The sequence below is a fragment of the Rousettus aegyptiacus genome, unplaced genomic scaffold (assembly GCF_014176215.1).
Source record: "Rousettus aegyptiacus isolate mRouAeg1 unplaced genomic scaffold, mRouAeg1.p scaffold_m13_p_7, whole genome shotgun sequence".
In the NCBI taxonomy this organism is placed as follows: domain Eukaryota; kingdom Metazoa; phylum Chordata; class Mammalia; order Chiroptera; family Pteropodidae; genus Rousettus; species Rousettus aegyptiacus.
Genome location: NW_023416310.1, coordinates 67,623,759 through 67,650,783, shown reverse-complemented (window position 1 = coordinate 67,650,783; position 27,025 = coordinate 67,623,759). Strand labels below are relative to the sequence as shown.

The window sequence follows — 27,025 nt, the reverse complement described above, 5'->3', positions numbered from 1 at the left end:
CTTTGAGAATTGCTCTCTCTAGCGCCCAATGTGGGCATCCAGTCAGTAGACACTGGATGACTGGACAGACAAATGGATAGCAGGAGGGCAGATGAGCAGTGGATGGCAGCTGCATGGATGGATGGGGCTGGGTCAGAGTAGTTGGGGGAAGATGGGGTTGGGGAAACTGTAGTGTGGAGAGGACTTAAAGCCAAGACTGAGTTTTAATTATGGTCATGGGTTCACCACCTACTAGCTGTGCAGTGTTTAGCAGGTGGCTTCACCTCCCTGAAGCTCATTTTCCTCAAGTGTGAAATGTGGGTTAACAATGCCTATGAATGTTCCATGAGCCAACACCCATAAAAGGGCCAAGCCCAGAGCCCAGTGTGCAGTGGATGCTGCTTCCTGGCTGGATCTGACCATTACCATCGTATATCACTGGGTTATACTGTGTAGTGGAGACGAGAGGCTTGTAATTCAGGTCCATCTTGTTTCCATAGTGGCCAATGCTGACCTCGAACTGGATCAGGTCGTTAAATTTCGGCATCATGGTACAGGAAAGGAAGACAACACACAGCCCGTACTTTTGGCGGCCCTGTTGCTTCTAAAACAATAATCCCCCTCAGCATGTAAGCCAAGGAAGAACAAGGCTATAAAACAGGCAGGGGGTGAGGATGGGGTGCTGTTTCTTTCAAAAGCCATCTTTGCTTCTCTTTAGGGGGAGCTAGACTGTCACTGAACCCTCCACCCCCAACCCCGCCTTGGCTCCCACTCGCCCAGCTGGTCAAGGTGGCAGTTCCTCCTAGGACCTCCATCACCTGTCCTCTACTCCCTGCCAGCCCTGGTTTCTTTCCTTCCTGAAATTTGGCAGGAGGCCCTTTTCCCTGGTCAGGCTAGCCTCTAGGTTGGGACACCCATGGTGGGTCACCTCGCCCTCTTCTTTTTGCCCAAATGCCCTCCTAGGCTGAGACAGAGTGTGGGCAGGGGAACATGATGGAGTCTGCACACATGTGTTCTCTCTTGGCCCTTTTTGAGCCCCCTCCTCCCACCACGCCTCCCATCTGCTCAGGGTCCTCTATCCCTCCCGTTAGCCCCTCTCTCATTTCTGTTGCCAAGTTCTGCTCTGCTCTTGCATTCTCCCAGTCTGTTCACTAGGTCTCCTGTCTTAAACCCAACCCTTCTCCCCTGTGAGCCCTATTCAGCTACCACCTGGTCCTGTCTCTGCAGAAAATGGGCATTGGCTTAGGGTTGTCGGCCTCACTTCTGTGTTCTATTAGTCGGTGGTTCCTGTTATTCTGCTTCCAAAGGGACTCTGGAACCAGCTCCCTCATCTCCAGCTGTCCTCCCTGTGCCTGTGCCCTATTTCTACTAAGTGTGTGGCCGGCCTTACTCCCCTCCTATCTATTCTTAACACTTTCCTGCCTCAAACAGCCCTCCTCTGCCTTCAGGAAGCAATCCAAACTCCTTAGGCTGGATGTTCCTTAAAAAGTTTCTCCTTAACTAGATGACATATTGCTTAAACCGAAGCCTTATCCTGTCTTTACTGGGTCCCCTGGCCACCTGGAATTTGGCACAGCACGAAGCCAATCGTGGCTCAGTACAGGCTCAGGTGGATTGACCACCATCCTCCGGCTGATAACTGCCGAGGTCAAAAGTGGAACACACAGTCAACTGGGGCAGGCAGAGAGCCTCTTTCTTTCTGGGTTACCTCTATACTTGTCACTTCCTGGGAGAGGGTCTTTATGATGTTGTCTTGGCGGTACTTCATGTGGGTGACTAACTCCAGGAAAACTCGGCCTCGATACTCCAAACCATCCTTAACAGAGCTGGGGATAGTCTAAAGTACAGGGAGGGAAAATGGCAGGAAAAAGGATGAGAGAAACACAACAGGCCAACCTCCCGACTCCTCTGCAACCAGGAAAGGTGTCCAGTAACTTCCTACCCAGGGAGGGAGGATAAACCCACTCCTGCCCTTCAGCATTCTGCCCATAAATGCTTCCTACTGGGAGGTAACAACTGAATGTGCTCTCTCCACCTGGCCAATCAGGGCATGCCCTGCCTTCTTGGCCACAGTGACTGGCCCGAGGAGAGCACATGTGACCCAAGAAGGCCAATTAGAATGCTCCCATGGCCTTCCATTAGAGGGTCTTGCCAGGCTCCCAGCAGGGAGGCCTGGCTGCTGGGTGAAGAAATGAGGCCCCAGAGCCCCAGAGATGACAGCTGGAGAGAGAGAGAGTCTCTGGATGGCACCGAGGTCCCCATGCCTGCCTCTTCTTCAGTCAGAGTCCTTCCCAGCCCCCTTTCCTCTGTAAGCTGATTGGACTTGGCTTTCTGGCATTCGTCACCAGGCTTAAATAACTCTGTGCTTTTTTACATTTACCTGTGCTGTTTCTTTTGTCTTGTAGTTCATTTCCACCTGCTGAAAATCTTACCCGAAGTCCCAACTCAATGCCCTCCATCTGTTCTTTGCTTGTGCCATAGCACATGTCCCATACCTCCATGGCCATTTATGTATAGCTTTCATGTCCTTCACCAGCGTGTGTGGTGGACAGAAACCAGGTTGGACCCTCCCCAGGCATCTCTGGGGCTCTGGTCCCTCACACATGGTAGTTTTCACCTCCTCTGTTCCCTAGAGCTGACATGAGATGCTTACGGCACTTTCTTCTTCGATCTGGAAAGGGGCCTTTTTACCACCATGGAGAGTCAGGAAGCTGGGGCCAAAGCAGGGCAGGAAGCCAGAGTACATTCCTACAGGGAGAGAGGGTGAGAGGGCGGCCAGGCGAGAGAGGTGCTGAACTGGGGTCGGGAGCTTGCTTGCCTTCCATTTCTGCTCCGGTGGATGAGATCTGGTTGAGAGACAGGCTGGCAGTTCCGACCTCATCCTGGCAGTTGCTCTTGGTGCTGGAGAGAAACGTACTGCAGGCTGAGCCCCTGGCCCAGTTCCAAATTTCTCCTCCCCAGCATGCTTTTCAGTTTCCACCCAGCTGCTCACCAGTCCAAAACTCTGAGCTTGATGTAGCTGGAGAGGCAAGGTAGCTGCAGAGGGGAGGTGAGGGGAGCAGTGGGTGTGTGCCTCATACTCATAAAGTCCAGTCCTATTGAAGCACTGGGAGTCCTGGGTTGGGCTCCAAGGCCCAGCCCAGTCACCAGTGTGCCACTTAACCACAGCCAAGATGGATTTACCATCGTGGCTCTGGGCCTTTGGCCTTGAGACGCTCCCCCGCATGGGACCTTTGCAAGGCCCTGGAGAGGCTAGGACTGTGTTCCCATGATTGTTTTGTATTCTTGTTCTTCATATGGCTCCCTAATTGCATAAACTCAGGACTCATGAGACCTGGGTCCACCCTGAGTATGGACTTGATGACTACAGCCCTTACACAGCCCTGCAGCCTGAATGCACACTCACCAAACCACCCAGTGGGGAAGGCTTGAGCCCAGAATGTCTTTATTGTGTCTAGCAGTTAACTTTCAACCAGAGGGACATCTAGCTCCTCAAAAAGTAAGTTAGTAGTGGCTGCCTCTCTGGGAAGGGGCCCAATCTGCCTGGATCACCTGTGTGACCCCTCCCAACAAACCCACTGGCCAGGTACTATTCTCAGCCATGTTTTCAGACATGAAAACTGAGGCACAGAGCAGCCAAGTCCCTGATGTTCTCACATTCCATGCTGGGCTGCAGCAGTTTCAGAGCTCCTACCCACTCTGCCAAAACTCAGTGAGGGCTAAGATCGTCCGGATTTGCTAGTGGGGAATGAGGCCCAGAGAGAAAGAGGGACTTGCTCAAGGTCACACTGTAAGGGGTAGAGTCAGGATTGGAACCCGCGCATCTGAGTCTCATCTCTACTCTGCTAAAGGGTTCCGCAAAGTATGAGAACCGAAAAAAATCTATGTTTGAAACAAAGCTGCTAGAGTCGAAGCCTGAATGAGACCCCCATTTTCTCAGCTGGGGCCTCTTCTCCCCTCACATACATCCTGGGGCCTGGCTGGGAGTCCTCCCAGTCCTCCATGCTCCTGGTCCATTCTCCCCTAGCTGTGCAGGGTAGGGGGCCCAGGGAAGGCAGGAGAAGGGCTTTCTGTTTGAGCAGCTGGATAGTGAGAAATGAGGAAACTGCCCAGGTTAAGGAGTGAAGTTGGAGTGCAGAGATGTACACCATCAGGCATCCAAAGGTATATATGCTCCAAATTCAAAGTCATGGCCAAGCTACCTTTTCATCGACCCTGTTGACAATTCTCCCTTTTCCCAGTTCCTTGTCTTGACTCCCCTCTGTCCTAGAGTGCCTGGACTGTAACTGGCACACCCCCATTTTCAGCAGCGCTCCCCTGCAGCCTGTCTTTCTGGGTCCCTGACCAGCTGGCCTCCTTGTGGTCATTCTGCCACATCAGAGTGGGGTTCACATCTGCCTGCTGCATTCCCATAGGGGACAGTCAGGCCTGCATTCCAAGTGGCCCCAGCCCTGGACACTGAGTTCTGCTGGAAGTGGGTGAGGGTTCGGGGAGTATGTGGACACCTTCGAACATTGGAAGGCCTCTTTCAGGAACAAAGGAGGGCCTGGTTCTGTGCCACCAGTTTTGAGGCAGCTGAACACAAGGCTCTGAGCATCCACAGAACATCTGAGGGTCTCAGCTGTGGCCCTTTCATAGCCCGGAAGAGGTGGGAGGGGGCTTGGCAAGGGTGGTGGTGGACTCAGTCTCCTTTAAACTCTCTTCCTATTTTAAGAGTCTATAGAATCACCACAAAAGGTGAGGATTATGAGGAATGGTTAGGGACTGGAGACTCGCCAGGAGGCAGACTGTGAAGCTCCAAAGCTCCGAGGAGGGTCCACAGGAAAGGGAGGGGAGCTCATGAGTTCATTGTACGCCACACAAACATAAGGGATAAGCAGACCAAACACTCTCCAGTAACCAGACAGATGCCACCCAAAGCTCTGTGCACTGGCACTCATGGAGGTGCTCAAGTTCTCTCAGGACTGTCTTTTTTTTTTTTTTTTTTCCACACAGCTCTTAGAAACCTGGCTCCCAGGGGGTTGGTGACAACTGGCGTCCACACCGCTGACAAATGACTGCAAAGCTATAAAAATTAGATTGCAAAACCCCACAAAGAAGGGCATCTTGGGGTATTTAGTGTAGAAATGAGCAGCTGGGACCATATGCAACCCAGGATTATATTGCCTCTAGGTCATCAACAAAGAGCTGTCATTCTATTCGGAGCACTTGGTCTAGGGGATAAGAAAATTCATCATACAATTTAGACTGAGTCTTTAAAGTAATTGTGCATTGTGTTTTTAAATGTAGGTGAAAGGACATGTTTGCATTTTCTGGAAAATTCAGTTGTGTGACCCACTCATTTCTTAACACTGGATAAAGTAAGGTTTTCCAATAGTCCTGGGCTCCCTTGTGCTCCCTATCAGCCAGAGCCCTCCCCCCTCACATGCTCCTTATCCCTTCCCTCCATTCACACCCATACACACACCAACACCCAAATGTCCCTTCCGTTTTTGGGGCCGGGAAGAGGGTGGGATAGGGTGGCAATACCTGTATCCGAAAGGTCAGGATCTGGTTCCAAATCGGGTTTTCGGTTTGGGTCTGCACTTGTGTCTTGAGCTGGGAACATCCCACAGGGGTGTCAGTGCCAGCCTGTCCTCTCCTCCATTCACTGGCCTCACTTTCCAGCCTTTCTGGCCCAGCGCACAGATGGAGCACTGATCAGGCTGATCCCTGGTCTAAAGACACTTGGACAACATCTCGTCAGCTACAACTTCAGTCCTTGTGCGCCTGCCCAGGTCCAGATTCCTTAATATTTGTCTTAGAATCAGCTTTCAATAGACTGAATCTTTAAGTAGATGTAGGGCTCTAACTTTGTCATCTGAGTACATATATAGAGATGTTAGATAAACTCTAAGATCCCACCAGAAAAGTGAGCAGAAACAATGCTATGGCAATGAGATGTATACACATGGCACCCCCTTCTCAAAGATTCACTTGACTTCATTTATATATCTACTCTTATTCTAAGTGATTGTGTTGGTGAAATCAGAGGCTCATGGACTGCTTAAACTTTTCAATACACACTCAGAAAAACACAAGAATATTAAAATTTTTGAAAAGTGTGTTCCATCTACCACCTAAGATCATCTCAAACCGCACTACATATGGTGGCTTTAAGATATGTCCCCTGATCTTTTTGCCTCCTCCCTTCAAAATTGGAAACTATCCCTCCTCACCTGTGTATAGGCTGGATTTAATGACTTCTCATAGGTATAATATAGTGTGAATGATGGTGCATAAATTCTGAGACAAATCTATTTAACTTTAACCTTTTTTTGCACATAAAATTCATCAGCACGCTTTGGAAAAATGCGTCTATTCCTAGATATTCATGGAATATCAACAACTCTTTTGCCCGGAACTTTCAATTTATAGATGAAGAAACTGAGGCCCAGAGGGGATGGTGGCAATTTCAATGATGGTCATTTGCAGGCATGTTGTTTCATTAACTCATTTACTCATCAGGCACCTTTATCTTTGGTTTTCAGGCAATGTCTTCTCCATGGGCTCTGGTAGATAGGGTGGCTAAGCCAAGGCCTCCATACTCACAGAGTTCCTCGTCCAATGGGATCACATCATCCATTAATAGAAGGGCTGGAATATGATTCCCGGGGTTCTGCCCACTATTTTTCTCCCTAGGTGAACATTTCTCTAAGCCTCATACCCTTTCTACACTTACCTTTTCCCCAATTAGTTCCACCTCCAATGCAGGTCTCACTACATGGTGTTTCTCTGCAAACAAGACGTTAAAAGATTTCTGAGACAGCAGCATTTATTTATTTATTTTTTTGAAGAGGAGGAGGAAATTGAAAGGTGAAAACAACTGAAAACCCGCCCCCATAATGTAATCTGGTGGCCCTGGTCAGAACTCTCCCATTTCCACTTTGTCTGGATATACTATTGTTCTGTGCCATAGCCCATAATGGCAACAGGGGTGGGGGCTGGCACAGGGAACCTCAGCCCCTGGACATCAAACACAGGCTGGGGCATATGGCCCTTTCAAAGGGCATCTATGGGCCTCCATAAAACTACTCTTGGGAGATTTCAATCTCACTCTCTCCTTCCACCTGAATCTTAGGTTAGTGTCCATAGGGAACGGGGAAGCCCCCCCGAGGAACAGGATGCCACTGTGTAGGGAACCTTAGAGCTGCTCCCTGCCCCCTGCCCCTGACTCTCACTGAGGTGTAGGTCCTCGGCGCAGTAGATGAAGAACTGTAAGTAGGCCATGTCGATGGGGACCAGCATTGACTTGAAGATCTGAATATTGGTGTCATCGTAGTCCAGCTTTTGATCTACCTGCAGAGAACAGAGAGCTGACTGAGTCAGAGTCATGAATGGGGGGGCGTGGCCAAGGCCATGGTGGGTGAGGGGGGCAACTCTGAAGTGACACGATGGACAAATGAAAACACGTGAAGACCAATGGCCACTTGGAGGTCTCTGGAGTACCCCACGGGAGCAGCTAGGCTAGGAAATGTTACTGGGATAGGGGTGGGGCAGCCTCACCAGGGCCTGGTCTCCCACACCAAGGGCACAGATGGTGACTTTCAGGTAGCCTCTCACACCCTTGCTGAGTTCATCTGGATGGCAGAGGCCTAACCATTTCCTCAGGAGTGTGTGACCTGGAGAAGCAGAGGGCCTGTGGGAGATCAACTCCAGTCTCCATCCTTCTCCCCTGAAGCCAATCTTTGTGTGGGAGAGAGGTATGGAAATTTGTCTCATGTTTCGGTCCTGTCAGTAGTAGGACAATGGCAGCCACTCCTACCAGTAAGCTGAGAGAGGGTACTCACCAGGCCGTCAGCTACTGCCGTGAAGAGGTACGAGGCCCTCTCCCCCATCCTGGGAGCCTGCAGCTGTTACTATCCTAGGCTGACAGGTGAGCATTTTCTCCAACCCTAAGTCCTGACCTCAGCCCGCTATGAACATCATGGCCAGGTCGCAGAGGAAATCTCTATTCAAACTTTAATTCCTCAGCATTGGCCTCAAAAATAGAAATTCAACCCAAGGCTACAATAGAAGTTTGGCATTTGACCCAAAGGGATGCCTTGAGTTTTGCAGAGAAAGATGCTGTTCTTATAAGACAAGATAAAATATCATAAATTACAGTAAACTTATCAAAAACAGAAAATAATTCGCACCTTTGAATACTCTCTCCCTATGTGTTGAAACATATGGGGATTTTGTGATGTTTTGACACCTGGTCTTGTTTTTCTTAGAAGACACGCATTTGCAACAACTGTTACCTACCTGGAGAATGGTAGATAAAACCAATATCTGTCTGAAAAGACAAGAGTGGAATAAAGGTTAGTTAGGGCCACCAGCCCAAGTTTTACAGCTAGTAAGTGAGGAGGCCTGGATTAAAAGGATCCTTAACCACCAGGTAGCATTGCCTGGCCAACACAGCCTGGATTCTTAATCTCTGGGGTAGTAGGTCGAGGGAGGAGTTGACAGAAGCTGGGTTTTCCCTTGTCCTGGGGCAAGATTTCTGACTGAAGCTGGTGGGATGTGGTGCAGGATTGAAGTGGTGTGGGACAAGGCGCCACAGAAAACTCAGGTCACCCTTGTAATTCACATCCAAAGGGGCCACTGAGCAGTCCCCAAATCCTGCATGTTAGGCCTGGTTTAAAATTCTTAGATATAACAATGAAAGTACCACCTCTAAAAAAAAAAAATCTGATGAATTGGACTTCATTGAAATGTAAAATATCCACACTTTGAAAAACACTATTTAAAAAATGAAAGAACAAGTCGCATATGGGAGAAAATGTTTCCAAATCATGTATCTGATAAAGGACTTATATCCAGAATATAAGAAATTTGTACAACTCAATAGTAAGAAAACAAACAACGTAATGAAAACAAGCGAAAAATTTGAACACACACTTTGAACAGACAAAGAAGATATAGAAATGACAAATAAGCATATGAAAAGATGCTCGATATCATTAGCTATCAGGAAAATATAAATTAAAATCACAGTGAGATACCACTACGCATAATTAGAATGGCTGAAATTAAAAAAAAAGATGGACTATATCAAGTGTTAATGAGAATGTGGAGCAACTGGAACTCTAAGGCACTACTAGTGAGAATATAAAATGGTAAAACCTGTTTGGAATTTTGGGAGGAAAAACCATTAGGAATTTTCTTTAAAAGTTAAACATATACCTACCATATGAGTTAGCGATCCGCTTCCCCACATCTACTCAAGAGAAATTAAAACGTGTGCCCACACTAAGATTTATACACCAATGTTATGGCAGCTTTATTATAATAGCCCCCAAACTGGAAACGATCTAAATGTCCATCCATAGGTGACTGGATAATCACAGACAATGGCATATCCACACAATAGAATACTACGCAGCCAGCAATAAAAAGGAATGAACTATTGATATATCCAACGTGGATGAATTTCAAAATAATTATGCTGAGGGAAAGCAGCCAAACCAAAAAGTCCATTTATATAAAATTCTAGAAAATACAAAGCAATCTATAGTTACAGAAAGAAGACCAGTGGTCGTCTGGGGCTGGGAAGGGGCAGGATAGGGGTGAGAGGGAAAGACTAACAAGGGTCACAAGGAAACTTCGGAGATTGATAGATATGATAGCTTCTCTTAATTTTGATGGTGGTTTAACAGGTGTGCACATATTTTTAAATGTATCAAATTATGTATTTTAAATATGCGCAATTCACTTATGTCAATTGTACCTCAATAAAGCTGGAAGACAAAACTCAGTTACCCCTAACAAAGTAGTAAATCTAGGCAGTTATCATCAGTAGCTGTTAACAACATAGAGAAAGACCAGCAGTCGTTCTGTGCTTCCTGCTGAAGTCATCTTGCCAAATAATTGAACTAAGACTGGTGGAGCCTCTAGATGGAAATACCTGGGCAGAGGGACCAGTGATGTCATCCCCTGAAGATGCAATCAGCAAAATCCAGAATGAGAGAAAACTCTGTAGGACAAACTATCCAGTTTCTTGAACAGATAAATTACAAGGGAAAAAAGGGAGCAGAACCAACAAAATAAGAGAGATCTGAGAATACATTTTAACCAACTGTAAGGTATGAATGCATGTAGCTGGTCTGGAATCTGATTTGAACAAAGTATAAAAGGAATTCATAAGACAATTAGGGAAATTTGAACCCTGACTAGATAGTTAATGTTATCCTAGAATCATAAAAGTTTTTAAATGTGATAATTGTATTTGGTTATGCTTAATAAAATCTTTATATTTTAGAAATGAATACTGACATTTTTAAAAATAAAATATCATGTCCGAGATTTGATTCAAAAGTGGGGAAAGGAAGCAGGCCGGGTATAGACAAAACCTGATTGGCAATGTATTGGTGAAGATGAGTGATGAGGATGTGGGAATCCATACTATTTTCTCCACTTTTGTGTATGTTTGAAATTTTCCCAAAAAGTATGTTTTTTAAAGCTCAGATTTTCTCTGCCCTCTGTAATTTACTTATCGGTTCATATTGTTAATCATTGTTTGAAAACTGTGCAGTGGCCTTTGTTGGAAGCACACAATTTTGACCCCTTGGCATCTACCTTCCGTGGAATCTTAGTTTCTAAGCCTGCACTGCTGCCAAGGGTGAAGTGGGGGAGGAGCCGGTCCTGACTCTTCATGTGCTTGTTACAAGTAGTGATAAAGAAACCTGGCAACTCTTCCTTTTTTGCCTGATCTTCCTGGATTCAGGGAATCTTCACTTGGCTCCTCATGCCTGTAAACTTTCCTCATCTCTCAGCCTGTGTCTTTTCCCAAAGTGAACCTTTCCCTCCGTCCTCACAGACAGTGAGTGACCTTTCTCTGGATCTCTCCATCAGGTCAGCCTGTTTGAATGCTCCGCTCCTATTTCCTGGAAGCAGGGGTTTGACCTGTGTCCATTGTATTACAAGTGTGGCGACTTCAACAAGGCACCCAGCACTTTCATAAGTGTTACACAATGACTGTGTGGTCGAGGAAAGTATTACCCATTTTACAGATCAAGAAGTAGAGGCTCAGAATAACTTGTCTACATCACCCAGTTGGTAGGTGGACCCAACTCTGGATCTTTCTGCATGCACATCCAAGTCCTTTCCCCTGGTCTATGCGTAAGGCCCAGGGTGGGTCTCTAACCCGTTCCCCAAACCTGCTCCCTTCCACAGTGCTCACTTGGAATCTCCCGATCTCTGCATTGAATCTCATCACTGAGGAATTCATCACCTGCAAGGAGTTCCAGAAAGAACTTGGTGATTCCCTTATTCAGTTATTCGAAGGCCCGGTTTCCCCTGCACCCAAGGGAGGAACCAAAAGAGCCCCTTTAGATTCTCCCCGGGTTGACAGCACACTTCCTAATGGCTGACACTTCCACATGGGAACCCCGTGAGGTTTAGGTTTTCAGTTCCATTTTCCTAATGAGGAAATTGATCACAGAGGCCAATAACTCGATCACCCCAAAGGTCAACACAAAGACAAGTGCACCCGGCTCTCTCTCTGCCACTGTACTGGCTGATTCCTACGGGCCTGGGTCCCCACAAACATGGAAACTGGTCAAGGGATGGTCTCCTTGCTCTCTTCAGCCCTGTGCTGGGACATAAGGGGCATGTGATAAACCCGTTTGCCACTGTTACAGGAATGTGCCATGTCGAAGGGACATTTGAGGGTTCCTTGGGTGGCATGAGAGTCAGTCCCAGCATATGGGAAGGCGATTCTTTGTTTACTTTAGTGCCCAGCTCAGAGCCTAGCAATTGGCATTCCATGTTTGTTGAATGAATAAATGAAAGAATGAATGAATGAGGGTCTGGGGTGCCCAGGAGGTAGGAAGGTGGTGGAGGTACTGCCTTGGGGTCAGAAAGACCATCTGAAGTGAGTAGCTCTAAGGATGGGGCTGGAGGCTAAAGTGCTTCTCAGAGTCAAGGTGGGATGAGAGAAGACTCGTCTCATCTGCTTCATACCTGGATTAAGATGGTCTCATCGAAGAACTTTGCAGGAACCTCATGGAAATTCTGGAAGAAGATCTGAAGGAGAGGATAGGGTGGGAAAGTTTTGTCCACCACTTCACCAGAGACTTGCTAAGCCCCAAGGCTTAGAATAGTTGCCTTTTTTTGTCATTTGCCCATTTCAATAGCTTTTGGTACATCCCACCCTCATGCTCTTCCTTTCAAAACAAACGTCTGCCAGGCCTTGGAGGGTTTTCTGAACACACAAAGGCCAGGAGTAGGGGACCCCCCCCCCCCCGCCCCCAGCTAGCTGCCCTGGGATGGAAATTGGAGCCTCTGCCTCCTTCTAGATCACCCTGCCAGACCGCTCCACCCGACTTCCTGCTGCAGCCAGAATTTCCCCTCCCAAATGCAAGCCTGGCCGCATCACTCTCTTGCCTCAGTCCCTCCAAGTCTCCCAAGAGCCACCCATGATGGGCTGTGTATCCTGCAGGCTCACCTCCAGCCACTCCCCTCCAGCCACAGCCATATCTACAGCTCTATCGACAATGCCCACACTATTCCATCTGTGTTCCCAGAGCCAGGCACAGCCCTCCATGTGTGCTCAGTAAATGTTTGCACAACCAATGTAACCCCCTTGTTCAGGACCAAGCTGGCTGCTGCCCACAGGAAATGTGCAGCCCAATTGGTCTACTTGGCCAAAGTATCCCATTCGTCCCAGAAAGGTGTAGGCAGCCCACCTCATTGAAGAAAGGGTTGTTCCCCATCTTGATCCGCGTGTGGTATTGCTGGCCTCCGATGACCACCTTCACCACTGGCTTCAGGTTGTTGCCCATGAGCTGGCGGGCTTCAAACACCTTCACTCGGACCTACCGGGGAGAAAACGGGGCCCTGATGTTGGGGCCCTGGACTCCCCGTCTCCCTCAAGGACTCTTCTTTAAAATAGCCAAAAGTGTCAAGAATCATCTGCTGCGAGTGGAAGGGGAGCCATGGGGAGAGGCCTGCAGGAGATGGATCCGCTAGCCTGGGCACAAGCCCAGGGTCAGCCTTGGCTCCTTCTGTTTCCTTCTGGAAACTGTCCTCTCCACTGCTCTGCCCTTTTGCCTTGTGTGGACTTAGTTTCTCTTGTCAACTGGTACAGGCTTGTTGCAGAATAAAAAAATACAGTGTACTGTCTCTCAGATTGTTGGTTTGTGTTTTTATCTGTGATCTTGTTAAAGAACCGAAAATTCTAAAGTTCTATGCAGTTGAATCTGTGATCTATGGTCTGGTCATGATTTGTGATTTCTTCTGCCGCTTTTTATGTATGATAAAAGGAACTGTGAAATCTGAGCCTGGAATTAGAAGACAGGAGGCAGAAGAGCTACTTGGAGACATGTAAGTCCCAGGCTGGCTGCAGCTGGGAGAGAAGGAACAGGCGATGACAGTGGTGAGCAGGGTACAGCCATGAGAGCTTGTTGTCTGACTGGGTAGTAAACAGCATACAGTGCTCCAGCCTACCCCGTGAGTCCAGTCACTCTCCATGAGGCCTCCTGTGTCTCCATCAAGTCCAGGACCCTTCCAGGACTGACACTCATGTGGCTACCTGACCATCAGGGGCAAGGCTGGGCCAAACCAGGCTAACGGCCATCATGCCAGCATTTTGTCCTAACCACTAGCACATACGGAGGGAAGTGACATGGACTAGCTGACTTTTGTGGTAAACTGGCCTGGTGAAAAGGGATGGGGCCAACAGGGAGAGGGAAGGTGTTCCAAAGGCAGCATGTACAAAGGCCTGGAGGCTAGAGAGAGAATGGGGACTTCGAATTGCTCAGGATGCTAGTGCAGGGTGGGGAGGGGCAGGGACAAAAGAGAGTTTGTTGGTTTGGAGGGGCAGGCTTGGGGTATCAAGGTCTTAGGAAGCTATTGTAGAGAATTTGGGTTTTGTCCTGAGAATATCGGGGTGTCCTCGTTTTTAAGGATATTTTAAAGCAGGTGATCGGCATGAGAGAATGACGTCTTTGAGAGAGCACTTTGAAGAATAAACAGGGGAGAGCTGGAGGCCAGAAAGACAGGGTGCTTCAGAGAAGCAATGATAGTGGCTCGGGCCAAGGATTGGAAGTGGTGATGGGGAAGTGGGTGCAGTCGGGTGGTGATAATGTCTTGGCCAGTGATGATGAAGGAGTACAGTGAGAAAGAGGGGCGGTCAAGGATGACACTCAGCCTCCCAAGCAAGTGGCTGGCTAGGGCAGGCCAAACCATAGCAGAAGTGTTAGGTAACAGGCTAGAGAATGGAGGACAGTGGGGATTCCAGGACTCGTGGTAGAACCATGGAGCTTCCCAAAGATCCTCTCAAATTCTAGTCAGTGTGTCCCATACAACAAATTTCATCTTGTATGTGGCCAGCCTTGTGTGTCAACAATCCCCTGGACTCCTGAAGGGCAGGGGCCAGACCAGTGCCTGCTGGGGCACAGCCACTAGGGCCTCCTGTTGCCCCCCTGCCATATGCAGAAGTCCCCCAGAGTAGCCCTGGAGGAACTGGGCTGTGGTAAGGGCCTGAGGACCTGTAGCCAGTCAGATGCTCTGACAGGGAGAACCTGGGAACACTGCGAGGGAGGCAGACAGATCACGTGGGCTTCCCATCTCAAAGGTCCTCACCTGGAAGTGCTGAGGCTTTGAGGATAGCTCCTTCTGCACAGCATAGCTGGTGACCATCAGCTTCTGCCTGGCTCCCTCTCGTGCAGTTACGCCTAGGTGGTCTTCATCCCCTGGTTAAGCGGTCATAGGCGGGGCTCAGGATGTTTTGAGGCATTTTCCCCATTTAATTACTCTATCCCCACTGACCAGCTCCTGAATGAAAACATGGCCACGTCCTGAGGGGGGCACATGTCCTCCTGACTCCTCCATGGATCCCCTCCTGCCCTCAGTAACCCCAGGTCCCACTCTCCACACATGAGGGCTCATGGAAATGGCCATTTTACTTCCGTCTGCAGCCAATTGGAGGTTGGGTTTTATGTCTAGAGATGATGAATGGACACATTGAGGTGACAGATGCCCTCAGGTAAGTGTCTGGAGATCTGGCCTATAGACCCTCACCTGGTCACAACCCTTCTGCAGGCCTCAAGGGGTGGGTCCCGAAGGTCCCAAAGAGGCCATCCAGCTATGTGGAGGGAAAGGTAGAGGTAAGCTCCATGGAAGGACATACCTGTCTTCTCTATATCCCGGCTGGTCATACGAGACACCTGTAACGTGACAGTGCACTGCAAGGCAAAGGCAGGGGAACTATAAGTCAGACAGTGCAATCCTTGGCTAAGTCGCAGCACCAGAACCCATCCCAGCCTGGTGGTTTCACGCCCAGTCCTCCTGAGTAGAGAGACGCTGGCCATCGTGCAAGCCCACACCATGGGGGTCTGTGGAGTCTGGAGTGCGGGAAGTTGTTATAAACTGGTGGTGAGAGAGCACTGGGTTATAGCAGAGAGAATTTGAAGAATAGAGGAGCCACATGGCAGTGGTGGTGACAGAAGAAGATGCAGGAGGGTGGGGAGGAGTGTGGTGACTTGGGACCAATCTAGAGTCACTGATGCTAACAGCTCTTCTCCTAGCCCAGCACCTCATGACCTCATGTGTGGACTCCTGCAAACGCCTTATAACTGACCTCCTGCCTCCCGTGTTCTCACTACCCATCCATCCTCCAGACTATCGTCAGGACCGCCTCCCAAATACTCCCGAAGTGCCATCGACAATCATAGTAAAGTCACAACTCAGCAGCATAAACCCCAAGATTCTTCACCTCTGGCCCTTAGCCACTACCTACTCTCAGCTCACCCACTCCCTCTGCCCCGTGTGCCAGCAGTGTGGGCAGCCCACCCACAGTCCTTGAGCATCCAGTGCCACTTTCACACATGCACCTTATACACCTGCAGGGATGGTCTTCCTTTCCTGTCCATTGAACAAACTCATGCCCTCATTAAGACACGCTTGAGAAAATAGACAAACAGACAATGGCCACTCCATTGGCCAGATCATATATAAAATCAGAACCTGAGCCATGAACTGCAGCACTCAGCACAGGAAGCTGGATTTATAGAAAGCAAGACTACTAGCTCTAGCAACAACCCTGGAAGCCATACAGCAATGAGCAGCCCCAAACAGCCAGGACTGGATTAATAACTGACAGCTTCCCTAATTTCTGTCCCCACTTCTAGCTGAGGACCAACCAGAGAAAGCCAAATACGTACAGCCAATCACACAGACTGCCCGGCTTCTAGTTAGCCCCCTCCAGATCCTTGATGCCAAGAGCTGCCAATCAAGGCACACTCGGGCCTTCCCTTTTTCCACTATGAACCTTTCCCTCTCCTGCACCTGCCTTTGAGTTTCTGCTGAAACCAAATGACGATGGCTGCCTCCCTCACTATAGAAAGCTCTGAATGAAAATAGCCTTTGCTTATTCTCATCTGGTTGGTCTTCCAGATGTCTTAATCACCTCCTCCATAAAACCTTTAATCTCCCAAGCGAAATTATTCATTCATTCTCTCTCGATCTCAGTGACCTAGCTCTCCTCACCCTGGGACACGTGAGCTGGAGCACTTGTCACTGTGAGTGGTGCCTGCTCCAATATACAGTGGGTTTCATTCCATATCGTACCCCAGGCCTAGCACAGCCACCGACACCCAGGATGATAAACTAAATAATCTATATGGGTGAGTGAGCAGGCAGCCAGATGGGGAAGTCAAGGAGATGATGGCAGTGTGACGGGACCCCCAGGGCAGGAAGCGGCTCTCTGGGTGAGGGCACTAGGCTTCAGCTGGAGCAGTGTGGCCCAGCTTCTCTGGTTGTCCCCACCCCTTTAGCCCCTCTCCCTGGGACCTGACTCACATTTGTGGGCATCATAGAATGGTTGAGTAGGGTCAGATCCTTCACAAAAAGAACCTCTGTTGGCTTTTTCACCAAGGGCTTGAGAGATACTGTGGCCAGACCAAGGAACCTGAAGAGACGAAGAGCAGGTGTGAGAGCCTGAGCCAGGGGAAAGGGTGTCCTTCTGTCCCAGGCAAGACTTTATCTAGAGGTGGTTTTTCTCTCCCAGAGGCTGTGCTGTCCATGAGAGGCTGTAGGAAGAACACAGTGATGGGGAGCATCCACCAGAGGGTGCCAGGCTCTCGGGGCTCTGGGAATTGACTTTGGGGCACCCTGGCCCGTAGTCACCCCGGTTACTGGCTCTGCTCTGCCCAGGACCATGCCAGAAGCTCTGTTCCCACAGCTTCCTGAATGGGAACTGTGCTAAGTAACAGCTCATTGGACCAGGAGGGTGGACACCTGACCAAATCTGGGCCAATCAGGTTCCAAGTTTAGTTGATCTGCACTCCCATCCTGGCTGCACTTCCCAAATCCTCCCTCACCCCGCATTTTTTTTTTTTTTTTTTTTTTTTTTTTTGCAGCAACAGTTGGCTAGTGGCTCTGGTGCTTGCATGGCAGGTATGGAGTAGAGTCACGCTCCTCCTGCCTATCTGTCTCACCTTTCTTTCTTAATTGAGCCCAAGTCCTGAAGGATGACTTGCAGGAAAGAGTCCTTCCGAAGGGGGCGGTTCCAGAGATGCCAGATTAAGGTCTGTGGGAGGCACAGAGAGGTCAGCATCCCTTCTCTACCCTCCTCTTCCCACCCTTCTAGAGAATAAGGAAAGATGCAGACAATGAGCTGGCACTGTTTCCCTCTACCTGAGGAATCTCCCTCAGGTCTAGGTCTCTCAGAAGATGGTGTTTGCTACCTTCTGCCAGGTGCTGGCATCCTACCTGGGCCCCCACAACTTGAACATTAGTATCATGGGCATGTTAAGCGGTTTAGGGACCAAGAGGGAAGGGGGCGCATGGATGGATGGAAGGTGAGAGGACATCCTATAGATGGAGAGTTGTGTCTGCTTCAGGTGTCTGGGACGTCAGAATGACTGGGTTGGACAAGACGGGCCACACCCAGAGTTGGAGAGGAGGGCCAGGGCAGCAGTTGACAGATGTGGCTGCTGCAGCCTTTGGGCCTTCTCAGCCTTGTAGGCTCAGAGGCTACTCCCAAGCCAGGATGCCCCAGCCTTGGGAAAAGCTTGTGAGGCTCCCCGTCCTCTCCTAGATTTCTGAGCATGGCCTGACCCACCCTCACTATTGGGGTGTCATTGCCTCTTCTGGGCTTGCCCTGGTGTGTATTACCTCGTTCCATCTGGGGTTATTTCCTTCCACCTCGTGAGTTTTCTTTTTGATATCTGCAAAGACACCAAGGGGCTGGCATTGGTGGTGGGAAATATTTCAAAGTCTATGTTCAAATGCAATAAAGAGAGGTGGGACAGTCTAAGAATAAACTGCAAGTCTATAGCAGCAGCCGTGATTCAGCATCGATTTTTTCTTCCTCTGGAAGTTTCAAAATTTCTCACTTTTTATAAGAGTAACATCAACCCACTTGTCAGTTCCAAACCATCTTGCAGCCAGGTGGGGCCATGTGACTCATGCTGGTGAAAGGGGCATGGGAGTGACATTCGCCACTGCAAGGCTTGGCTTCTAAAATCTCCCATGAGAGTCTCCATTCCCCTTCTCCCCACTCCCTATGTCCACCCTCATTATCTGCTGGTAGGGTGGTACCACAGAGACTTTGCAGCCGCAAGCAGGAAGAGGTGGGTCTCTAAACCACTAAGGAGTGCTGCCTGCCCAGCACCATCCACACAGGGCTTGGTGTGAGCAAGAGATAAACTTTTACTGTGTTTTAGCACTAGGTTTTAAGGGTTTATTATTTCCAGAGCAAAGCCTAGTGTACCCAAAGACATCCCAAAACATCTGTAATGGCTCGATAGCTCTTCCTTCACAAGAAACCTCCTCCAGAAATATCCTTAACAAATAACAGTCTGTAGCCCTGCAAAGAACCTTTATATTGCTGTTACTTAGAGATTCTTAAGAGAGAGAGAGAGAGAGAGAGAGAGAGAGAGAGAGAGAGAGAGAGACAGAGACAGAGACAGAGATACAGAGAGACAGAGAGATAGAGACAGAGAGATAGAGACAGAGAGAGACAGAGACACAGAGAGTGAGCGAGCGCGAGCACTTGTTAGGTATCGGGAAGGTGTGCAGGGTAGTGGACGGTATATGGGGAAAGAGGGGCTGGGAAGGAGAGGTGAAAAAGGAATAAAAAATATCAAACACTTGATTGTAAGAATTTATAAGTAAATTTGTGAGTCAACCCAGGATTCTGGGTTTTAGACATCTTGGTAAGAGATATTTCTAGGAGAAGAAAGATGGTGCTCATGAGGTGGTAAGAAAGATGGCTGGGAATCATGGGGAAGAGATGCAGGGCTGTTCCCTGGCTTACGGTAACATCAGTCAGCCAAGGTAAGGACCTCCTGGAGATTCACCACACCTCTTTAAACCTACAAACTGGGGACATGAACATATGTCACCCTCTGGGCCTGTAGTCCCAATGTTCAATCTCTGAGTGTTGTCATGTTTAGAAAGCACAGTTTCACAGACCAGAAAAATAATGAAAGGAATCTCATCCTTGATTTGCTTCTCTTATAGAAACTTATCCTGATTTTCTCACTCGCCAGGTGTCTAGGAAAAACTCATTTGCCTGTAGCCACCTGCCCAGACTCTCTGCCAATAGACGGTTCATTTTTCTTTCCCTTCTTTCCCTTTGGCTCCGGGCTCATTTTGTAGATATACTCAATCTCTTTCAATCTCTTTCATTCTCTCTCACAAATCCTCTCACTCTCTCCCTCCCTGCCTTTCTTAGACTTTTTTCTTATCTATAAAAAATGGAGACAATAAAACTTGTCTCGTTTGCCTCCTGGAATTGTTGCAAGAAGCAAAACTCATTATATTTGTGAAAAATGTTTTGTGTTGATTGTAAAAGTAATTAATATTCTTGGGCAATTACTAACGGTTGTACAAAGAGGTGGACTTGTATTATCTTTTTGATTCCTCACACCAATCCTATGAAGCGGGCATTTTTTTTTTCTTTGAAACTGAGTCCTTGGCACAACCTGCTTCATAGAAGAAGCTTGAGATTAATAATTTGAGAAAAGTATTCATCTTCCCTTTTTTTCCATAGCCATGCCCTGGAAAAAAGCAAGGCAGAGACGTCATACTAAGAAAAAGAAGAGCATTAAAGATGATCAGTTTTGAAGAACGCCAAGTGTCACCTCAGCTTTCTGTCACACAAGGGCATCTTCCACAGAGCAGGGCACCAGTAGCCCTATTTTTTTCACTGAACTCATGCTGTTTCTTGAGGCACCTCTCTCCATTCAGGAGTCTGGTGCTTACCTCTGAAGTAGACGGACACACAGGCTTTGGGTGCGGGGCTGAGGGGTGGGTTAATCTTGGCTGACTCCACGACAAGCCGCAGCATGACTTCGAACTTCTCTTAGTCCCCTTCTGTAGGAAGCTTCCTTCTTGGAGTGCCTGGGTCCAAGGCTTCTCCCAGGGCTCCTGGGGACAGTGGAGCCCTGGATCTGTTGCTTAGCAATAGTGGTGATGTCACAAAGGCAGGTGGTTCCTGGTTCTGGGGAAGAATCAAAGGGACTAAGAGGAGAGCAGGAGGGTGAAGTCACAGAGTATAAAGCAGGGGCTTAAGGTGACTAGGCCTAAAGAAACAAAACAGGACGGCTGCTTCTCATTTCCTCTTTCTTTTCTCTTTTCCTCATGCTGTCCTTCTGATTTCAAGATCAGATACGAGATAATGCTTTCTCTATATACAAGCAAGTTATCTGGAGTGAGTGTTGCCCAAGTTACACCATTCAGATGAGGACATAGACAAGTGAGACGAGACCCGAGGAAAGGAACAGAGATGGCAAAGATGACCTCAGTGATGTTTCAGGGACAGTCCTGTCTGATGTGTAAGCAAACGATTAGGCCTTGCTTTTTGGAAGGAAATCTAAGTTCAGATGTGAGTCTCTCTCTTTAGCAGAGGAAGTTAGTAAATTAATGAGCTCTTATGCCAGCCGAGTTTGTGAAGTTTAAGAAAAATCTCAATGTCATTGCAATTTTTCTGTGGCATCTTGACTGCCCTCACAGCCTTCCAGCATGAGGATGGAGCTGAGTTACTGGCTCTTGTCTTCAGGAAGTCTTTTTCTGCTTTAGGGTTGAACCTTGTATAAGTTACATCTTATCCAATGATTAGCATGAGAATTAGTGCATGAATTAAAATGTGTATAGTCGGTGAAACTATTCGAGTGTTTGTGGGTCTGTACATGTCTTTATTCTGCCCTTGCATTTGACTGACAGCCTGGTTGGATATGTGCATCAATTAGGATGGGCTCTGTGATGCTGAGGCAACAAATGAACCCCAAATTTCAGCGACTCAAAACAATTAAGCTTTTTTTTTTTTAAAAAAATAACAGCTTTACTGAGATGTAATTCACATATGATAAATTCAGGTTTTTAACTGTGCAGTTCAGGTTTTTAATACAGTCACAAGATTGTGTAATTATCACCACTAATTCCAGAATATTCCATCACGTCAAAAAAAACTTCCTATTCATTAGCAGTCACTCCTCACATCCCATAGTTCTTGGAAAGCATGAACCCAATTTTGTCTCTATAGATTTGCCAGTTCTGGACATTTCATATAGATGGAGTCAGACAACAGGTAGCCTTTTGTGACTGTCTCCTTCTCCCCCTCCTCCTCCTCCCCACCTTTTTTTTTTTTTTTTGTAAATTTTTATATGAGAGTGTATTTGAGCCAAATTGATAACATAAGCCAGGGAGCTAGATCTCAAATGCTCTCGCGATTGCCATTTTTTGCCGTGCATAATGTTTTCAAGTTTCATTCATATTGTTACATGTATCAGCATTTTATTTCTTTCTATGGCTTAATAAATCTGTCATATAAAATACACCACATTTTGTTTATCCATTCTTTTGTCGGTGGACATTTAGGTTGTTACACTTTTTGGTATTAAGACTAACGCTGCTTTGAACATTGGCATGCTTGTTTTATGTGGACCTATGTTTTCACTTCTCTTGGGCACACACGTAGGAGTGGAATTGCTGGGTCACAGGGTGACTCTAAGTTTGGCTTCTTGAGGAACTGCCAGACCATTTTTTCAAAGTGGCTTCACCATTTAACAATCCAACCAATAATGAATGAAGATTTTTATTTCTCTACATACTTGCCAACATTTTTTCATCATTTTGTTGTTGTTGTTGTTGTTGTTGTTGTTAGCCATCTTGGTGGGGCTGACATGGTAAAGATTTATTTTCCATCTTTTATTTTTCATCTTTAACCATGTCTCTTGCTTTGGTGTCATCCAATCAATTGATCATCAGTCAGTCAACGCAGCACCCATCTTCTGTGTCCTGGGCTGTATTCTCTGAAGGACACAAAGATATTGCAGACTTTGAGGATTTCTGCTCTCTTTACAAAACACAAAGGGTCATTAATACAAAGCCGTCCATGGTTGGTACAAAATTCTTACTGGGGCATCTGGGGCCCTTGCAGGCTCTGGCCTATGTCTTTCTCTCTCCACTCTCTGAGTACTGCTTCCTAACTAAATTGCCCTCGCCTTTTTAAAAAATGTTATCAAGCTTCCTTCTGCCTTAGAGCCTTTGTCTTTGCTGTTCCTTCTCCTGGACAGCTTCTCTCTCAGCTTCTGACCATATGTCCTCATTCCCTCTTAGTTCTATGTCACTTTCACAGGGATACTCTCCCACCACCCAAGCCCCCAAGCCAAGATTGAGTCACTGTTCTCAGCACCTTGCACTTGTCCTTATTGTGGGTGGCATGGTGGGGAGCAGAGTTGTGAGGGGTTGCACATCTAGGTTCTGGAGCCACACTGCCTGGGTTCCAGTTCTGCCTTTGATAATGACTGTGTGACCTTGGGCAAGACCCTCGACGTCTCTGGAAATGGCTATGCTAGAACCTAGCATATAAAGCCATCGAGAAGGTTAAATGAAAGAAGTCATTTCTTTGGCATTCTCTAAATACTAGCCCTTACTATCACAATTATAAATAAAACACTTTTTAAAATACACTCTGGTCCCTTGCGGTAACTGCATATTTGAATGCTGTTTGCCAGGTACCCTGCAGGACCCCATTTCTACAGTACTTGGATAAGCTCTGGATATTTATTTATTTTTAATAGATTTTCTTTTCCTATAGCAGTTTTGGCTTCAGTCAAGTTCTATTTTTAAATACAGCTTAGAAAGAAGTATGCCTTGTCAGTGTTGTATTCTCAGCACCTAGCACAGTATTTATCATAGAGGAGGAATTTAAGAAACATTTGTGGATGAATGAAGGCCAAGTGTATTCCTACGGGATATCAGAGGAAGGAGGGGTGTCACAGAGAAGAGATGGCCAACTCCAACCCATTGGTAGTCCTGGATGGAGAAAGTGATTTTGAAGCTGCATCTGGGTTCAGAGGAAGGGCAGACTGTATTTAATCAATCACATCTCTGTGGGCAGAGGAAAAGAAACACTGCAAGATAAGCACTAGATTTGACACCTCTGTTACAGAGAAGGCACACTGTCATGTTGGAAACAGTCCAGCATTGGAAAGTAACAAATTGCTTCCTTTTTCTCCACTGCCTGCCCCCAGGCTCTACTTTTCCTCTAGATATCAAGACCCCCTATGGCATTGGTCTAGTCTCTTCACCCTATTTCTATCAGCATTACAAGTCAGTGGTCTCATTCCTGCCCTGATAGGGCAAGCAAAATGAGCCAATCCCTTAATCACCCTAAAACAACTGGACTTGACCTCTGTTGGTGTTTTGCATCCCAGGGACATCTATGCTTAAATCTAGCCTGGGAGTGGTGCAGTGTAGGGGTGGGTGATGAATCAAATGCCCCATTGGCCACCGGAGGAGTGAAGCTGAAGGGATGGGGCAGGGCAGCAGAACATGCAGACACCATGCCTGCAGCACCAGAAGGTGAGCCCAGTGCTTCCACAGCCACCGATTTTCCAAGAGAATCTAGAAATCTGGACTTTTACATGAAATCTCCCAAGCAATTGAATACAAATTTTAAAAATTAATGTGAAGGCCAAAGAAAATGGTGTCGGGCTGTATTTGCCTCGTGTGCTATTTCTGCATGGGTCCTCACCGACCTCTTTGTCTCTCTGCAATCATCTGGTGGCCTAGGCCTTCAGAACCCAGCCTCAGGTGACTTGCCCTCATGATTCAACCCCAGTCCCCTCCTTGGAAATCTTTCTTCCATAACACTCTGGTCCCTCATGGTAACTGCACATTTGAACGCTGTTTGCCAGGTACCCTGCAGGACCCCATTTCTACAGTACTCAGATAAGCTCTGGATGTTTATTTATTTTTAATAGATTTTCTTTTTCTATAGCAGTTTTGGCTTCAGTCAAGTTCTATTTTTAAATTTATTTTTAGAGTGGTTGTTTCTCCAAGAGCCCGTTCAGGTGGGCCTGGTCTTGCAGTGGTAAAGGGCTAAGGAACCACTTCCCTTTGCGGCGCAGAACTCCATGCCGGGTTTTCCTGCTCCCCGCCCCGCCCTTTTCAAGCTGCGATCCACTTCCGCGTTTTGCTGGGTGTCGGAGGGCGGGGCTTGGGGGCGGTAATGCGCACGCGCGCAGGGAGCCGGCCCGGGCCGAGCGCGCGGCCCGCGGATTGCGGGTGAGGGAGGGTCGGCCTGGCGGGGTGGTGGTCCTCGGTGGTTGCGGGCTGGGGCGGAGCGGGCGGGGGGGTCTCGGCGAAGGCTTCGGGGCTCCCGGACATGTGGGGACCGAGGGCCGGAACCCAGGCTGGGTCTGCCAGGCGTGTGGGGCCGGGGGCTGCGGGCGCCGAGCCGTCCCGGGCCCGGTTGGGGGGTGGGGGGCGACGCCTCGTCACGAATTCTCGGTGACCTTGGCTAAGTCACTTCACCCCTGGAGCCGGCGCCTTCGTCTGTGAAGTGAGAACGATAAGCCCCGCCTACTGGATGGGGCCGTTTGGAGGGTCAGTGACGAGACCCCCCCTGGGGTGGCCGCAGCCCCAGACGGTTTGCGGCCACCGACCACCTCGACTGTGGGAGACGCCCTCTCCGGGTGGCATTTTGTTACTGGCTTCGCGGAAGAGCCCTCATTTGTGTGTTTTAAAACTCCAGAGTATTACGAAGTCTTTGCAAAACTTTTGTTTAACAAAAACAAGAGACTTCAGGGGCTTCCTGAGGCCCACGTTGTCCCACTGACACTGGGATGCCCATGAAGCTTTAGGGAATGGTGAGGAGCATAGCGACCCGTAGCTTGGGGAGAATGAATATTTGATTCCTCTTGTTTGCTCAGACTGTTCTGGCTCACATAGGAAATTTCAGGCGCTGGCCAGGGAAGATTATTTTCTGTCCATGGGAGGCCTTTGGGATCTGTGGCGTCGCTCAGGTTTCCAGGGAACGAATTTTGTAGAGACTGAGTATGGAGGAACCTGTGGTGCCATAGCCTCTTTGGGGGGTGATGCGGGGTATTAGGATCCATCCTATGGTAGGCCAGGCTCTGTATTGTAATGAACACTCAATTATGAATGCTAGAAGGTCCCAAAAGCAAGAAGCCACGTGAGATACTCCAGGTTGGACGACATTTAGAATATTTGAATTGACTGAAACTTTCCACTGCAGGTGACTAGCATACAGACACCCGTTCTCTGACCTACTACCCCTCTACTGACATGGCCCACCGGGGTGCAGAGAGGGACTTCCAGACCTCAGCACGACGCATGGGCACCTCACTGCTCTTCCAGCTTTCAGTGCATGAGCGGGAGCTGGACCTGGTTTTTCTGGATCACAGCTATGCCAAGCCGTGGAGTGCCCACCCAGATGCCAGTAGTGCTCGGCCCACCCGCACGCTCTTTGTTACTCCCCGGAGGCAGCACGAAAGTACCATGTGAGTGTGGGCTCCTCTCCTACGGGCTGCCATTGCTCTAACCAGGCAGTGATCAGATGGTGGGGATTCGAGAGGATTTTACTGTGAGGGGCATGGATGTTTAATTCAGGCACCTCAGGTAAAGCAGCGGGAGGATCCCAAGCCTATGTGTGGACATCAACACTCAAGACATCTAACGATTTAGGAAAGCAAGATGTTCAAAGGAAAGCAAACAACCTATTCCATTTAGATAATAGGACTTGTATGGAAAGAGGAAATTGAAGACAATTATTTAACTGGTGAAGAAAAAGACGGAAGAGATGACTTAAAAACTGCCACACAGTATTAGACTCATTCCTTTAGTCCAGTGTTCTGGCTTGCTCCAACACTGGCAACAATAACCTTTTTATGGGAATGCGATTTCTTTTCTGGCTTCACCTGCAAAGTTTAGGAGCATATTCCCAAGACCTTGTTTTCTGCTTTAGCTTGTTACAGAACTGTCACCCATCGGTGATCTTACCTTCTTAGGTCTGATTGTATTTTCAGCCGGCCTACATTATAGGGTAAGGAACTTTTTCATAAATTTAGTATGTAATAGGTGATATGATTACATTTGGCCTAAATAAACTTGTTTAGCAATTCTTTTGAGCATTAAGGTGTTCTAATTATATTTCAAGATTTGTTGATATATTCTATCTTGATAATCAAATCACACTCTTGATAATTTTATAAACTGTTTTGGGGAAGGGTTTTTTTGGTTTGTTTGTTTATTTTAATCTGACCTAATGTTTAATCTTTCCTTTAGCACAGGTTTTAGGTTTATTGGGGAATAGAGATCTTGTATTTTGCTTCTTTAGGTCCCCTACTGAGCTAGAGGTACCATGATATGTATGTTTTAAACACATGCAGAGTAGTGGTTTTAATTTCACTTTCCAATGAGGGCAGCATTTTGTTGGCTTTGGGATTGTACAGGGCACGCGATCTGTGACTTAAGAGAATAATCAGCATTGGCCTGGTGCCTCTGGCCCAGGACATAACTGATGAGCTCCTTTAAATAGAATTGGAAATCTTGTTCTTTTAGTTATGTAATAGTTTCTTGTTAACATTGAAACTCCTGTGTTCCTATTTCATGACGTTTTTTTAAAGTGAGATTCTGTGGACTGGGTTATTTCAGTACTTAGAAAATCCTTTCCTCTTAAAAGTCACCTCCATTTATAGGCCTTGAAAGTGGGAGCTGGGCATGACCTAGAGACTTTTTAGACTGTTGTGTCTGGAATCTGTTGCAA

General features: G+C 47.7%; 2 protein-coding genes across 10 annotated transcripts in view; one reads left to right on the top strand and one right to left on the bottom strand.

Moving 5' to 3' along the window:
- FER1L5 (fer-1 like family member 5) overlaps positions 1-20,299 on the bottom strand; it is a 42,649-nt gene extending 22,350 nt beyond the window's left edge. Inside the window, exons 1-19 of the mRNA XM_036225056.1 lie at positions 20,215-20,299; positions 18,121-18,173; positions 17,442-17,533; positions 16,804-16,912; positions 15,134-15,188; positions 14,587-14,696; positions 12,690-12,818; positions 11,965-12,027; positions 11,183-11,233; positions 8,266-8,296; positions 7,525-7,640; positions 7,200-7,317; positions 6,701-6,753; positions 5,509-5,577; positions 2,972-3,015; positions 2,798-2,880; positions 2,633-2,727; positions 1,688-1,816; positions 406-583 (exon numbers count right to left, since the gene is read on the bottom strand). Coding sequence (XP_036080949.1) covers positions 406-583; positions 1,688-1,816; positions 2,633-2,727; positions 2,798-2,880; positions 2,972-3,015; positions 5,509-5,577; positions 6,701-6,753; positions 7,200-7,317; positions 7,525-7,640; positions 8,266-8,296; positions 11,183-11,233; positions 11,965-12,027; positions 12,690-12,818; positions 14,587-14,696; positions 15,134-15,188; positions 16,804-16,912; positions 17,442-17,533; positions 18,121-18,173; positions 20,215-20,299 — 1,663 coding nt within the window. The remainder of the gene's footprint in view (positions 1-405; positions 584-1,687; positions 1,817-2,632; positions 2,728-2,797; positions 2,881-2,971; positions 3,016-5,508; positions 5,578-6,700; positions 6,754-7,199; positions 7,318-7,524; positions 7,641-8,265; positions 8,297-11,182; positions 11,234-11,964; positions 12,028-12,689; positions 12,819-14,586; positions 14,697-15,133; positions 15,189-16,803; positions 16,913-17,441; positions 17,534-18,120; positions 18,174-20,214) is intronic.
- A 4,146-nt stretch (positions 20,300-24,445) lies between these two features.
- Positions 24,446-27,025, top strand: part of KANSL3 (KAT8 regulatory NSL complex subunit 3) — a 36,945-nt gene continuing 34,365 nt past the window's right edge. For 8 of the 9 annotated variants that reach the window (XM_016142949.2, XM_016142948.2, XM_016142947.2 and 5 more), the window contains exons 1-2: positions 24,446-24,522; positions 25,496-25,760. In XM_016142949.2, coding sequence (XP_015998435.1) covers positions 25,546-25,760 — 215 coding nt within the window. In that variant the 5' untranslated portion in view covers positions 24,446-24,522; positions 25,496-25,545. Of the gene's footprint in view, positions 24,523-25,495; positions 26,303-27,025 lie in introns of those variants that run through there. The other variant, XM_016142953.2, reaches the window with a different exon arrangement.